This window comes from Felis catus, chromosome A2 (genome assembly GCF_018350175.1).
Source record: "Felis catus isolate Fca126 chromosome A2, F.catus_Fca126_mat1.0, whole genome shotgun sequence".
Taxonomy (NCBI): domain Eukaryota; kingdom Metazoa; phylum Chordata; class Mammalia; order Carnivora; family Felidae; genus Felis; species Felis catus.
In genome coordinates, this window is record NC_058369.1 from 45,064,171 (window position 1) to 45,080,461 (window position 16,291).

General features: G+C 43.1%; 1 protein-coding gene across 5 annotated transcripts in view; it reads right to left on the minus strand.

The window, feature by feature from the left end:
- The window catches only part of CRBN (cereblon), a 47,711-nt gene extending 36,061 nt beyond the window's left edge, over window positions 1-11,650 (minus strand). For 2 of the 5 annotated variants that reach the window (XM_045051881.1, XM_003982431.5), the window contains exons 1-2: window positions 4,574-4,718; window positions 316-428 (exon numbers count right to left, since the gene is read on the minus strand). In XM_045051881.1, coding sequence (XP_044907816.1) covers window positions 316-428; window positions 4,574-4,640 — 180 coding nt within the window. In that variant the 5' untranslated portion in view covers window positions 4,641-4,718. Of the gene's footprint in view, window positions 1-315; window positions 429-4,573; window positions 4,719-6,072; window positions 6,198-11,533 lie in introns of those variants that run through there. The other 3 variants (XM_045051884.1, XM_045051882.1, XM_045051883.1) reach the window with 3 other exon arrangements.
- Between the last annotated feature and the right edge of the window lie 4,641 nt (window positions 11,651-16,291).

Sequence of the window (16,291 nt, forward strand, 5' to 3'; positions counted from 1 at the left end):
AAATGTCAGCATGTTAGCTAACACCCTGGTACCAAGTAGTATAGAGAGTAAAAAGTACTTTTGTAGCCCTACCACTAGAGGAAACGTATGAAGGATGAGAATTCTTCAAAGAATGAGGACATAGTATGAAACTGCTGGAAAATAAGAGTTAATTAAGTATGGGTACCAACTGGCAAACAGCGCACGTCCTCCTCCACAATGTCTACCGTGAGGTAATATCCAATGATGCTAAACTCAGTTACTTGTTTTTAGAAACCTCTATCTACTGTTATATTTATGGATCTATTAGAGAAGATCGGCTACTAAATTACATACTGTATGTGATGTTGGCAGACTGGTGTCAAAATTTATGACGTTTGGTTTTTTGGCTTCTTTGCTATCCTGGTCTTCAACTTCCATTTCAATTTCATCTTCTTCCTCACTCTCTGCTGTAAAAGTAGAAGATTTTGAGGGAAAAAACGGATGCAAGAAAATGTCAAAGTGATATTCACCTTCAAATGCAGAGTTCTTTCATGAGGCTTCTGAGCCCAGGAGAAGAGGGCTTCTTCTAAACACTACTCGCATATTGTAATCTCTATAGTACTGTGAAAAGGCAGCTGGAGGGCTGGGTGTATGTATGGCTCTCCCATTAACTACATCTTTTTTAAATCAACTATTTTTTTTTTTTAAGACTAGTTTAAAATTTACATAAAGGCTGCAAAAATAGTACCGAGATTTCCTGTTTATCTCCCATACACTCTCTCCTCTAACTTCTTAGTATGGTACATTTGTCTAAAAATCAGTGTTGGCACATTACTATTAACTAAACTCCACATTTTATTTGGCTATCCTTATTTTTATCTAATATCCTTTTTCTGTTTCAGGATCCCATCAAGAGTAGCACATGACATTTAGTTGTCATATCCCCTTAGCCTCCTCGGGGCTGGTTTCTCAAACTTTCCTTGTGTTTGATGGCCTTGACAGTACTGCTGTCAAGGTGGCCTTCACAGTACTGCTTTTGAGTACTGCTTAGGCATTTTGCAGGGTCCCTCAAACAGAATTTGTTTGATATATTTCTTATTATTACAATGAGGTTATGTACTTTGGGGAGAACATCACAAGAGGCTAAAGGCTGTGTTTATCATATATCAAGGGTGCATACTATTAATATGATTTATCACTGCTGATGTTGCCAGTGATCACCTAGCTGAGGGATTGTCAGATTTCTCTACTGTAAAGTTACTACTTTCCTCCTTTCCACTTTGTACTCTTTGGAAGCCAATTACTAGGCAAAAGTCACACTTAACAAGGTGAGGGATTATGCTCCCCACTCCTTGAAGGGGAACTATCTACATAAATTATTTAAATTCTTATGGATGAGAGATTCCTTTCCTCTCTCTTGCCAGTAACTAAAAGGACTTAGACAACTCATTTCACCTGATTATGCCTTAGATTCCGCATCTGAAAAATGACAGGCAGGAACAAGACAATCTCTAAACGTCTTTCAAACTCTTAACTTTAAAGAATTCTTGGAGAAGACAGAAAAGAGGGAAAGAAGGAAGGAAGAAAGATCCTTTAATTAAAATAGGAAAAGATAACATTAGTACTCAGCAAAAACATTTTCATAGCAGTGACACCAATTCCCTGGCTGTCACTATACTATTAAAAAATGAAATGTCTGTCATCATTTTCATAGGAATTTCGCTTTGGAATTTTAAATTCAAAAATAAAGTTCACTTGAAACATAAAATGTATTTTAAAGGAAACATTTTAGAAAACTTTCCCCACACACAATTTTTAAATTCTGAAAACTAAACTTATCTACTTTAAAAACCTGATGTTACTGATAATAGAAATGAGAGTCAGAAAAAGCTACACTAAATAGGCACTATTCTACTAAATGGAAGTCTGTCTTGTTAATGCCAGTGGGTAAAATTCCTATCCTAGATCTGCAGTTCTCAACTAGGGCTGATTTTACCCCTCAGGGAATATTTGGAAATGTATGGAAATATTTTTGGTTGACACAACTAGGGAGCCCTACTGGCATCTAGTGGGCAGAGGACAGAGATGCTGCTGAACATCCCACAAGCTGCAGGACAGTCCCCCACAACAAAGAATTTTCCAGCCAAAAAAACCAAAAGTGCTGAGGTTGAGAAATCCTGGCATAGACAAAGTGAATCTCGTTTTTGACCTCATATTTCATGTACTTTCAAATGCCCCAAATACACTTCTGAATAGATAAAACGTTAATGCAAAATTGTCATTTTCTTTTGGGTATAAGACTATTTAAATCAAATTACCTCCAGCTAGGTTTCTGACAAGAAAAAAACAAATGTTTTCCAATGCAGTAATTGCCTTGGACTTTCTATTAATTCTTAGAAATTCGTAGGTATTAGGATTTGTCAAAGAGAGTAGTGTAACTTATTTAAACTTATATTTAAATGGTGAGTGGTCTAACACTTCATACAAATTTTTGCTAAGAACACAAAAGTTTCACCAAAAGATAACAACAACAACAACAACAACAACAACAAAAGTCTCAAGCGCTTTCCTTATATACGGTAGCCTTTCTCATAAATATGGCCAAAACCCACTTCCCCCTACTCAACTGTTTATTTATTAATGTTTCCCTTGGCCAACACAGATTCTTTGCATCTTAAAGTACTTCCTTTTCACTTAAAGAGTATTACTCTTCAAAACAACTCATACTACATAGGGGAGCCTATGTGGCTCAGTCGGTTAAGCATCTGACTTCAGCTCAGGTCCTGACCTCAGCCCTTCTGAGTTTGAGCCTCGTATCGGGCTCTGTCCTGACAGCTCAGAGCCTGAAGCCTGCTTCGGATTCTGCGTCTCCAACTCTCTCTTCTCCCCCACTCATGCTCTGTCTGTCTCTCCTTCAAAAATAAATAAGCATTAAAAAAATTGAAAAAAAAACTCATACTACATGAATTTATGGACAATCCAATGCTTCTTCACAAAACTCACCTATGATTTACAAAAGCCTAATTATTATATCTACAACCTCTCTGGGCCTTCTCACTCCTGATTCTTTTCAACAAAACACATACTGACTGTTCACAACTATCAGGGTGAAGTCTGATGACTCATCTCATGCAGGAGCAGCATATGAATGCCAACAGAACATCAGTAACCTCCATGAAACGGGATTTGGCACATTCAGAGTGGGGCTGATGTCTCTGAAATAAACAGCTCAGCTCTTCAGTCAAAGGCTGACAGACTTACCTTTATGTCAATTCAGCTAGGTTGGCTTCAGGAACAACCACTGTGGTTTATTTTTATATAAAAGGTCCCTCCTACATGGTGGGCATGCAATCAGTCTTCTCCAATGCACACAACTCCCAGTGGACAAATTAATCCTCCAAGCAAAGCTTTCCTTGGGCAACTCCCTATAACCCACAATTGATTCTTGGCAACCCACAGAAAAAAGCCCCAACCCCACTGGCAAGAGACGCAAGCTCCCCCAGAACTGAAACACAACCTACCTCCTAGGCCTTCTCTTCCACCAGCCCATCCTAAGTATGTGCTTTTGGATGTCTCCAGACCCATCTCACAATGCTTTACCCCAATCTCTCTGAAGGACAATATGAGCATCAACTTATCTGGCCCTAAACTTCTGCCTCATACAGATTATAAACCTCCTCAAGTTCCAGACTGTGTATCATACCTCTTCTCAGGTCCACAACACCTAACTGGCACACAGAGAAGGAACTCAGCTAACAGCCCCAGTATGTCAGATAACCTCTTGGAAAGCATATCCTCTACAGCCTTCCATGACAAGTCTGTACAATTATTCCATGCATTTTTTTTCTGCCCAGGATTCCTATATAAAGCCAAGGTCCAAATTTTCACGAAACAAAGGAAAAAGAAAATTGAATTTAACATCACACTTCTAAGTCTCTCTAATCAAGCATATGAAATACATGCTTGAGAAAAACATGCTAGTACTGTCTTGTCAGTGAAGTGGGTAAGCGACATTGGCTATGCTGACAAAAAGACTCAAACTGCAGTCCTGGGGCTGCTACTGTGTCACCTTGGGCAAGTCACTGAACTAAACTGCTCATCCATTTCTCACTTACCAAACCGGAATCAGAAAAGTTATGTGGGGAGAATTAAACAGAGAAATGCACGCAAAACGCTTACCGCAGGGTCCGTGACACGTTAAACGTTTAACATCTGTTAGCTGTCATTCTTACTGAACGGAACAAGTCCAGAAAAAGTAACGGTTGCTAAACTGACCAGATCCCCCATATCCCCTCCCTCCATCCCCCTGGTTTTAACCCATTTCCTAGGACTCAAGTTCTGAACACAAAACGGACGGAGAGGGAAGGGTCCCTGTCCTTAGGAGCAAACCCCCTCCCCGGTCCAAAACCCCCGTTCATAGCCTGAGGCGATCCAGCATGAGACAGAAGCGCCAGGACTAGGTCGCTGGCCAAAGGCCTGAGGTGAGGCCGCTTCCCGGGGCGCCCCTGCAGGCCTCGGTGCTCCACCCCGTCCGTCTCCCCAGCCCTGCGGCACCCCTCACGGCTCGAGCCTCGCCCCGTCCCGCTGCCAAGGACCGGCCCCGGGAGGTTACCAGGGAGGAGTGGCAGGTGGTTGCCCATGTCGTGCGCAGCGTCCTGCGGATCCCTCTCGTCGGCCATGTCTGTTTACCCGCAGAGGAGGCTGGGACAGGGCGGCGCCCGGGCAGCCGGGGGAGAGTCCGCCCCGCGCCGCCGCAGCCGCGCACGGGGGCCACAGCGCCCTCTGGCGGCCCCCAGGGTCCACAGCTCGCCGGCCGCAGCCGGGAAAGGGAGCTGCAGGCTGGAAGACTGACTGGCCGCGGGGGCTGAAAGCTGTCTCTGCCACCGTGACCTCGTGACTTTCCGTCCGTCGCACACACTGCGGAGCCCTGGCCTGGTTCCAGCCCCCCGGCGTGACATTTCACCTGTGGGGGAACTGAGGCTCAGGTGCTTGTCTCCACCTCGCTCTTGACGAAGCGGGCGGGGGACAAATAGAAACCTGTTTATACAGCGTAAACTCCAATTCTGTAAAAGTACACAAATGAAGGCTGGAAAAATGCATCAGCTTTTCCGAAGGTAGTTAGATTATAGCTGATATTCTTTCCAACAATTTTCAGTACTTTCCCATATGTATTCCAAAATTAACACGTATTAATCAGAAGCAAATGCTTGAAATGATGATTCCACAGAATAGAAAAAGGCCTATGATTGGTGAAGTAAGATCGTCTGAATCTGAAAGAGCCGACTCATGATGACTTCAACTAAACAAAAATAAGTTATTATATGGCGAAAGAAGTAAGGTTTGCAAAAAGGAGCATAATTCTGTTACAGTACTGGCGTTGTGACGGGTACGATTTTTGTTTTGGACAATGGACAAAAATTTTCATAGTGTGTTTTCACCATCATTTTTCCAGCAAAGGAGGAAAGCTGAAAATAGCTTTAAATGAAGTAGAATATTTCAACATGGTGGCAAGGGGAGGGGTAAGAGAAACCAGCAACATTGCTCTAGAGAAAACAATAATAAATCTGAGATTTAAATAAATGTTCTGAAAATGGGCCTCAACGGAAAGTTAAAAGCTAAAACCTCCTAATGTGTGAGACTCGTGAACCCAATTCTGTGTCATCCTACCTTCTTTCCTCAAATCACTCTGTGGCCTTGGGAGAATCATTTATGGCCTCAGTCCTCACTTTCTCCATTTGCAAAAGGAGAACGGAGCAAATACTGCCTCAGATTTGTCCTAGTTACTAATGTCTGCAATATTAATGACATTAATGAATGGTACTAATTATGTTCGAGTTAATGACAGTTACGTATAATACATTATGTTGACGGTTAGTGAGGTTGAGATGATCACTCTGGCTAGTTGAAGGCGGAATCCATGCCAGAATGAAGGAAAAGAAAAATGCAGAAAAGAATGACAGAATGATGAGGGAATGGGTGGGGTATGGGTGTCAGAGAGAAGGGGGGGTGGGGTGGGAAGAGGGTGAAAACAAATGTACACATATACACGTTTGATGTGGTAGCATTATCAATTTCACTGTGATTTATAGAATTTGACTAAATTGTGCTTACCTGCAGAAGACATCTCTTTACACATCAAGCATCTGATGTCTAAATAAAGAAGCCCTGACCTGCTCACGGTCCTTCCCAGAGGTGGCCCCCGAACTGCAACCTGCACCCTAGGTCAACCAAAAACCCTGTGGACAAGAAAGGACAGGTTTTAAGTTTGGCAAGGTCAGCAGATGTGGCTGCAAGAGCATTAGTTGGTTCTTTCTTCTTTTGTGCATCGTTCCAGGGTCACTGAGGCTACCATCTGCATATGTTTTACTCCCCACTCTCCTCCTTTTTTCTCTGACTGTTCACGTTCATCATCTGCTCCCTCCTTCATTTCATCGCTCCAGAGTCTACCCAGTCATCCAAAGGTCCCTCTTTCAATAGGGATAGTAACAAATGATCACTGAACAAAAACATCTAAGCAAGCGGGTTTCTTGGATTGAGCCCTGGTTATTAAAACCAAAAAGGAAAACATGATCATTCACCATTTATTTTTAATTCAGTAACTTTATCCTGAACAGAGTATCATACTGACTTCCTCACATTTCTTCTTGCTCGCATGAAATGTGTTTCATTGATAAAGAGCTCTGCAAACCAGAACGGAAGGAAATATATAATGTTTTTGAAATATGTAAGTTCATAGATGGTTTCCTGGAAGCTCGAGAAGTGACTTTAATAGGACATAATTAAGGCTGGTATTAGATAAGAGAAAATGAAAATTAAAAGCCCACTGCTCTTTCAATTTCTGGGTTCTGCACTTTATTAGCAGCAAGGGATACACACACTGGGAAGAGAAATTTCTGGCTCCCTTCTGGTTGTTTTTTTTTTTTTTGTTTTTTGTTTTTTTTTTGTATTCTCTCTAGTTTTATAATGTGTTAAAGAATGTTCCTGGGGCGCCTGGGTGGCGCAGTTGGTTAAGCGTCTGACTTCAGCCAGGTCATGATCTCGCGGTCCGTGAGTTCGAGCCCCGCGTCGGGCTCTGGGCTGATGGCTCAGAGCCTGGAGCCTGTTTCCGATTCTGTGTCTCCCTTTCTCTCTGCCCCTCGCCTGTTCATGCTCTGTCTCTCTCTGTCCCAAAAATAAATAAACGTTGAAAAAAAAATTAAAAAAAAAAAAAAAAAGAATGTTCCTACTTTGGTCTAAGAGTCAATTATCTCTTGTCTAGATTATTCCGATAGCCTCAGTATTGGTCTCTGGCCTTCTACCCTTGTCCCCTATAGCTCATTCCTTTTTTTTTTTTTTTTTTTTTGTTTAATGTTTATTTTTTAGAGAGAGAGCATGAGCAGGGGAAGGGGGGTGGAGAGGTAGACAGAGGATCTGAAGTGGGCTCTGTGCTGAGAGCAATGAGCCTGATGTGGGACTTATAAACCAGGTCATAAACTTCATGACCTGAGCCAAAGTTGGATGCTCAGCTGACTGAACCACCCAGGCACCCCTACAGCTCATTCTTAACAAAGCAGCCAGAATGATCCCAAGAAAGCACAAGTCAGGTCATGTAACTCCCTTGCTCAGAACCCTCCCTTCACTCCCCATCACATTTTTTTTAAGTTTTTATTTATTTTGAGAAAGAGAGAGAACAAGCATGAGTGGGGGAGGGGCAGAGAGAATCCCAAGACAGTGCAGAGCCTGATGTGGGGTTTGATCCCATGAATGGTGAGATCATGACCTGAACCTAAATCAAGAGTTGGACAGTTAACCAAATGAGTCACCCAGGTGCTCTAAGCCAATTCTTAATAGGGGCCCACAAGGCCCTAGTAATGCACAGTGGGCTTCCACATCCTGCTCTAACTCCCCTTTGCTACCCTCTCCAGGCTCTCATTACTCTCCATCAACTGGTCTTCCTATTCCACAACCAAGTAGGGGCCATTCCCACCTCAAGGCCTTTGCACTGGCTGTTGCCCTTTCCTGGAATGCTTTTGTCCCACATAGATGCATGGCTTGCTCCCTTGTATCTTCTAGGTCTTTGATCAAATGTCCTCTCCTTGTGAAGTCCTTCCCAGACTAGCTAGTATCTAACTCCAACCAGACTCCCAGTCTCTCACCATTCTTTCTCCCCCTTGTCTGCTGTATTTTTCCCTCAAAAGCATTTGTCAACTTCTAAAATCACTGTAAGACTTGCCCTTACCCCTCCAAGAATGTACGCTCATTGGGAGGTCAGACATCTCTGTCTCTTTTGTTTACTCAAGTGTCCCAAATGCCTAGCTCAAGGCCTCACACTTAATAAGTGCTCAAAAAATGTTTATTTGTGAGTAAACAAATGAATGAGTGAAATGCAGTCATGCTGCCATGACATTGTTGACCGACCTAACATCAATTCCTCTCTTCTTCCTTGCTAAGAACCCTCATTTTGTTTGGGGCAACAGTGTATGTGGCCCTGTGGGGTCATGTTTGCACCAAGGCCACCAGAGCCCCCTCCCATTCCTCATGATCCTTTGCAGCTTGTGGTGGTTGTACGGCATGACTGTCTGATGTGACCCAGAGAAAGTCTGCTGGGCAGCCATGGGGAATACTGAGAAGAGGACAGCTTCCAGCAAAGATTTCCCTTCATGATTAAAGGAAAAGATTTCCTGCTCACTTCTGCAGGGATGGAGGTTAAGCTCCAAGTAGTTTGATTAATAAAACCAGCCAAACAGCCAAAAGAGTCTTGAAAGGAAAGCACAGATTTTAGAAAAACCAAAGCTAGATTTCCTTGTAGATATATTCTGTTAGCATTAAAAAAAAATGTTTATTTCTTTATTTTTGAAAGAGAGATAGAAACAGAGCATGGAGGGGCAGAGAGAGAGGGAAAGAGAGAATCCCAAGCATGCTCTGTGTTTAGCGCCTGGAATCCTACTTGGGGCCCGAATCCACCAGCTATGAGATCATGACCTGAGCCAAAGTCAGATGCTTAACAGACTGAGCCACCCAGGTGCCTCACAAATGTCTGTTTATTAATGTTCAGAACACTGGAATTACAACATGAGAAAAGAGTCTGAAGTGAATGAAGATTTTTGAATCTGGGCTTCTGCTGTGCTGGTCTTTTCCTCACTCCTGCTTCTCTGCCCCCTCCCCTTTGTGAGGAAGCAGTGGAAGGAATCTTGTACAGGGTGCTGATGACAAGCCCGGGGGAACAGGAACTGTACTGGAACTTTCTGTCCATTCTCCTGACACAGTCTGGATGAGCAGGAACTATTTGGGGTTTGCTGAGATTTTTTTTACTTTAACTCTTTCACTCTGTGCAAAAGCACTGCTCTGGGCCCTTCCCTCATGACCAGTGGATGCCAGGGGAGTGACTGGGGCCTTGCAGCTGGGGTGCCCAGGTAGGAAAGAGAGACAGGGGGTATACATGTCCTGCTTCTCAGCTCCAGCCCCTCTGGCCTGTGCTGGATCCTCCAAAGGTCACCTGGGGGTTACAGCTCTAGAGTCTGCTGGCCCCCAGGTGCTTGGATAGTGGGAGAAGCCAGAGTCCCAGCCCACAAATATGGCTCAGTGGTGCCCCCTGGCTGACAGCTGCTGCTAAATCTCTGAGGCAACGCCCAAAGTGGCCTTCCACTGTTGGACAACAGCCTCAAGGGTACACAAGGGCTGGCTGTGCCCACCAGAGGGAGGGTAGCCCTACCAGCTAGAAGGTGAGGCCTCGGTGACCCAAGGGGCAGTTGCAGGTTTGTGTCTCCTCCTTCCACCTTTCTCCACAGCAGCCCCAGAGCCTGGAGACCTGACATTGGGCTGATAGGATGGGCAGCCTCCTCACTGGTGGCCTGTGTTCAAGAGATTTCTTCCTGCCTGTCCCTCTTCCCTCCTGCTGTTTCTGCCATTTTCAAGGGCGAGTCTTGCATAGAGCAGGGTGGGCAGTATGGAGCCTCTCCAGGCAGGGGCCACAGCTTACATTTCAGTTCCCAGGCAAGAGGCCCAGCCACCAGGGCAGTGAGGCGGGGGAAACCTGACCCCAGGGAGGCTCCATGCTGCCCTCTGAGGCAGTAGAAAAAGAGTGGTGTTTCTTATGTTACTATTTATAATTAAGAGATTAATTTGTTAATTTTGGAACTGAATACACCTTCCAGTTCTTTACTGTTTGGTGCAAAAGCACATGTAAGTAACACCTTTACCTTGTTCCAAGAGTCCTTACCTCCTTCTGCATGGTAGTAGCTCTCTCTACCACTCTTAAGAAAGAGGTCAATGGGCACCTGGGTGGCTCAGTCGGTTGTGCAACTGACTCACGTCATCATCGCGCACTTCGAGAGTTCAAGCCCTGCATCGGGCTCTGTGCTGACAGCTCAGAGCCTGGAGCCTGCTTTGGATTCTGTGTCTCCCTCTCTCTTTGCTCCTCCCCCGCTCATGCTCTGTCTCTGTCTCTCTCTCAAAAATAAACAAACATTAAAACAATTTTGTTTTAAATATATAAAAAAAAGAAAGAGGTCAAATACTAGTGACCTCTTGGCTAGTTATGAGGGTCTGTTTAGTCCTTGTGATATCTTGAGTTTTGGTATTAGTTGGCAACATGTGGAAATTGAAAAGTACACACACAAATATTAATCTCTTTTCAAAAACTAGGAAGCTTTGGCAGCTGTAGGTGGGGCTTGTGCACAGGAACAACTGTCTTCAGGTATGTGGCAGTTGCCCCACTTAAATAGACAGCCTCTGTTGGACAGAGACCCCAACGAGCCAGTCCTGCCCAGATCCTGCTGGCACTGTATTTGCAACCTCTCATGTGAGCATGTACAGATAGAGTGACACCACATCCTGATTTGCCCAGACAGCCCTGGCATGTGTCTGATGTATAATTATTACCAGAGCCCCCTCTGTGTCTCCCATCCACTCTCCAAAGTGTGCCAGTTTGTATCATGGGTTATATGCCCCACAAACAAGCTCAGAGCACTGTGCCAGGGCTATGAGGGCTTATACAACCATCTGATCGAGGATTCACATTCACAGTAGGCCTCCCCGGACAAAAGGGTCAGAGTTTGCAGCTCTGTGATTCGTACGTAAAGGGGATCACTTTCACAAAGTTTCCTCTGAACTGTTCTTCTGGTGCTGTTACTAACTTAAAAATCTTTTGAATAAAGTCAATTCTCATGTGTTTAGTCTCTAGAAACCACAAATACTTTCCTAAACTTGTCCAAGTGGAGAAATCTGTTTACATTTTTTGGCAACCTACATAACAGGAAAAAAGAGCCCGATGCGGGGCTTGAACCCACAAACTGTGAGATCATGCCCTGAGCTGAAGTCAGATGCCCAACCGACTGAGCCACCCAGGAGCCCCTAATTTACTTCTTTTTTTTTTTTTTTTTAATTCTTAATGTTTATTTATTTTTGAGAATGACAGAGAGGCAGGCAGGGGCAGAGAGAGAGGAGGACAGAGGATGTGAAGCAGGCTCCTCGCTGACAGCAGTAAGCCCAATGTGGGGCTCGAATTCACAAACCATGAGGTCACGGCTTAAGCCAAAGTTGGACATTTAACCAACTGAGCCACCCAGGCACACCTCCTTAGTCTACTCCTCACCTTCAAGTGCTGAGTCTGGCAGCCATTGCCTCAGAATGTGTGTTTCAGCATCTGTGATCCTGTAAATCCCAGGGTTCCAAGGGAATGAAAGATGGATCTTGTCTGCTTTATGCAGACCTGCAGGGGAGAGAAAGCAGCTATGTGAGCAGGCCTAGAAACTAGATCAAGTAAGGATATTTCATAGCCCTTTCAAAATGTTGACAATTTTATTAACTACTCACTTCCTTATTTCAGTAATATTGGTGAATAATTTGGGATTTGAAAAAAAAAGGCCTTTATATACATCTTTCACTGCTATGGTAATATTTTCAGGTACCCCAGAGCCTATTCAAGTCTCAGGCATGCTGGATTATGTGCAAGAATGATTATTTGTGACGATACTTACTATTGCAATTTACTGAGACTTCTTGCCATCACATCCATCTCTGATTTGACAGGTAAAGTAGGGAAGATTTTGCAAGATAGTAAAGCGGTGAGCAATTTATGTTTTTAAACTTGTGCACAAAACGGTCTCATGATTCACCCTCTAGCTTTTCCTGATGCCACGGGGTGTTTCCACCATCGTAAGGAAGCAAAGGAGTACTGAGTACTGCAGGGAGAGGACCACAAGGCAAGGAGGGAGGAGTCCAAGTTTCCATCCCCTGTCTTGTTTCCCATGGTGATCTTGGGTCACACCTGGGTCGTTTCAATATCCTCCCTCTTGGCCTTGTATGCAAAGGTTTACAACTGCCAGCCTGCAGGAGGTTTTGCTACAAGTAACAAAATCTCAGTGCCTTTACAGGACGAGTGTATTTTTTGCTCAAATCAAGTCAGCTGTGAGTGTGGTAACTCTCTGAGATGCATACCTGGTCTAGGCTGCTTCAATCCAGGGTACTTCCATATCAGGACATACTTCTGGGGAACTGAGCACTGCCGCCTAAATGCTTCTGCCTGCGAGTGACACACAACCTCCACTCTGATTTCATTGGCCAGTGTAAACCTGAGGACCAAGCCTGATATGAAGGGGTCAGGAAAGAGTGATAATATTTTGGTTCTGTTAGTGACAAATCTACCACAGGGGGGAGGACTATCAGTGGTTTCCCTGTGTGTGCACCTGTGTGTGTTTGTAGGCATATATGAATGTGTAAATTTGTATACGCACATATGTTCACACACATATTCAATAAACACATAGGTTTCAAAATACCTCGCTCAAACAAAATTTCACATGGATGCATAAACAACTATAATAAAGAAAACTGGAACTGCTGAGATTGACGCTTTCAATTCTCCCCACTTTTTTACCCTTGAAGGGGAACAAAATTCCACAATCCCCGGATGTTCTAACGTGCTGTGATGCTATCCAACGTCCAGGAAATAACAACTTCATAAGCCACTGGCATAAAAATAAGAGACCAGCACAATGACCAATTTCAGACGTAACCAGGATAATGTATCTCCTCACATCCATATTTGAGAAAGTCCAGCAACTTATGAGGGAAATTGGAAGAGAGATGGAAAACCAATCAGATTAGGGTCTAAATAAATATAACTCCCAATGCCTGACATGAATTTGGGCTCCCCCGTTCTAGTACATATACCCTTAGCTGCAGCTGACATCAGTTTATCATTTGTACTGTGAAGCAGCAGGAAAATTTATAACCTAGGTGATCACTGGGAAAAATACTTCATGTGAAGCTATTAATAGATGCATGAGTAATGTGGGTTTCGATTAGTAAAAAATCAATGGATAAAACAGAGTCTAATAATATGCTCAGGAGAGTAGCTAACTGGAGAGACAGGAAGACAAAAAAAGGCTAAGATGATTTGCAAGCCTGGACCAGAGCTGAGAAACAAATCCAGATGTGTTTGGAAAGAAAAAAAAAAAATCACACTAAGACTCTAGACTCTATATTGCTCAGCTATTCTTCCAACTCAGATTAATAACTATATTCATTGCATTTGTCTCATGCACCAGGTGTTGTTACAGGAGCTTAGGAAACCTCCAGAAAGAAAACAGACAGAAGCGCCGGTCCTCATGGAGCCTACATTCCACTAGGAGAAAGAGGAATGAGCTGGTAGAGAAAAAAGAGGATTAACATGGAATCTCTCCTCAACTGGGTTATAGTCTGAGGGTGGAGGTGGGGGATGCAGGCAAATAAGTGACGTAGCAGTGTGTCCAGGGCAGTGGGTCACATGATATGTTTTTTCTATGATATGTGAACCAGGACGGTTGCTGGAGAAGGAGAAGGACGGGGCACGTTTCTCTAGAAGTACAGAGACCTTCTCAGAGGAAAAGGATCCAGTACAAGTGGCCTCAGCCACTCTCTCTCAACTGCTGCATTCTGCACTGACACAGCGTCAGTTAGCGTGCCAGTGGCATCACATGGATGCCCTCTTCCAACTGTCCAAGGCTCAACAATGACATCAGAACTCTCTATTTGCCTGCAGCGATAGGCACAATTTGGACAAAGAGCAGTTGGTAGGCCTTACGTTATATGAATTTTAGAAAGCAAAGCACTTAAGAGATGTAGCGCTCATGTTCCTTCATAAAAATCACTTACAGATTTATACTGGCCATCCAAGAACCTAACCAAAATTAAGGACCCTGAAATAAGGATCTCGTGACCTAAACGGATTCACCATTAGTTTTTACTCCTAGAATTCAATCCTATGAAAACAATTCAAAGAACAGATAAATTTGTACACAAAGATGTTCCCGTCAGCATTATTTAAAACGTGAAACAAAATGTCCAATAGTTTGAAAGTTATCGGTTATCTTCCAGGTAAAATATTATCTGCTTATGTGAGCCAGAACCATTTTCTATTCACAAACAAAATAATGTACACAAACAAAATAATGTACAACATAAATAATGAAATATTCTAAAAAAAGTGGCTGCCTCTGGATACTGGGAATTTTTTCCCCAACTGGCTTCTAAAACATTTATATTTCTTCCATATGTCATAATTCTAAGTCATTTATGAGTAAATGAAATTATAGGTAATTAGTTTCATAATTAAAAAAATTAAAAGGAGGTGTATATTTTTCCCAAAGAAGTCACAGGAACAGCTGAGATGCATATAAATAATAGCATAAGACACAATGTGGCAGGAGCTATGTAGGAGAACTTCCTGCCATGGGAGGATAGCATCTAAAGAATTACTTTACCAGATAGAATCATACAGTGAACTTGAGATTCATGCCTGTCTGAATAGAAACATATGACGTTCCTCAGAATGAAGTTCCTGGCTCTTGGGATTACCACTCTTTTAATATGAATTTCCTGTATGCTTGGGATTGTTGGCAGCCTGACCAAACACTTCCTCTCCATGAGAAGGCTCAGTTCTGGTTCTGTCACTCAGGACTGAGCAAACATTTGTCACACATATTTAACTCTGATCCACAATCAATTCACATGCTTTATGTGTGTCTCTTCATTGAATGTATAGCAATCTTGAGACGTCATGCTATCATTTCTAATTTTCATGATCAAAACTCACTTTACCCTATGAAACAAAAGGTTCAAGATGAATGATTTTCTATGTCACAACCGGCTGTCATTTTCCACACATTCATCAGTTCAAGTCTCCACGGATCTTAGCTTACTGTGTGCTCCTTAACCTTTGTCCTATCTTCTTGGTCCCTGGCCTGCCAGTGCCAGGTTCTACCTCCAGATTCATGCTCTTAACATAGATTTGTAGTTTTCTTGCTTCTGCCAGGGCCCTGTGACACTCCTTAGCTTTCCCCAAGAAAGATGAAAAGAGAACCACACAAAAGGGACTAAGAGATGAGGAATGCATGTTGATTTCACAGAGCAGAGTATCCCTGCATATAGCTTGAGTCCTCTGTAGGTTACAAGGTTCTTTCTGATTAGATTGTAAATGGATCTGAGAATGTAAGTGTTTTTTGTTTTGTTTGTTTGCAGATAGAAGACCCAAGCTCATAGATTTTTCACTCTGATGTACAACTAAGGACTGTTTATTAATAAAGTTCAAAAATATGGTAATTAGGGGCTCCTGGGTGGCTCAGTTGGTTAAGCGTCCAACTCTTGATTTTGGCTCATGATCTCCCAGTTCATGAGTTCAAGCCCTGCATTGGGCTCTGTGCTGACCCATGTGGAGCCTGCTTGGGATTCTCTCTCTCTTCTCTCTTCTCTCTCTCTCTCTCTCTCTCCCCCTCCCATGCACTTTCACTCTCTCAAAATAAATAAACTTAAAAAAATAGGTAACTAAAACTTGGTTTTCATAAATTAAAATTAAGGCATTAGTAGTAGTGCCTGAGTGGCTCAATTGGTTAAGCGTCTGACTCTAGATCTCAGTTCAGGTCTTGACCTCATTGTCATGAGTTCAAGCCTCATGTTGGGCTTCACGCTGGGTGTAAAGCTTACCCCCCAAAATTAAGACATTATTAGAGTTTACTAAAAACTTCCATTTTATATTCTATCAATAAGTCTGGCAGCACCCAATGCTTTGGCAATATTGCAAAGCTTCTACTGAGAAGCACGCATGAAGCAAAGCGTGAAGCGAAGGGATTCCCATGACTTTCTGGAAGGGTGCTGTGTAGCATCGGTGTTGCCTTCAGCTGGTTTTGTTTTAGATTGTCGCTCTTTTTATTGCATTTAGTTGAGAAGTTATGTTGAGATTTGCTTTTGTGTTGGCTGACTGATGCATTTTCAGAGATTTTATTGTCTCGTGCTCACTCCAATGCTATCACAGAATTCTTTTGCTTTAGAAAGCTGGAATGCACGGGATGTGTGGAGATAGGTTTTTTTTTTT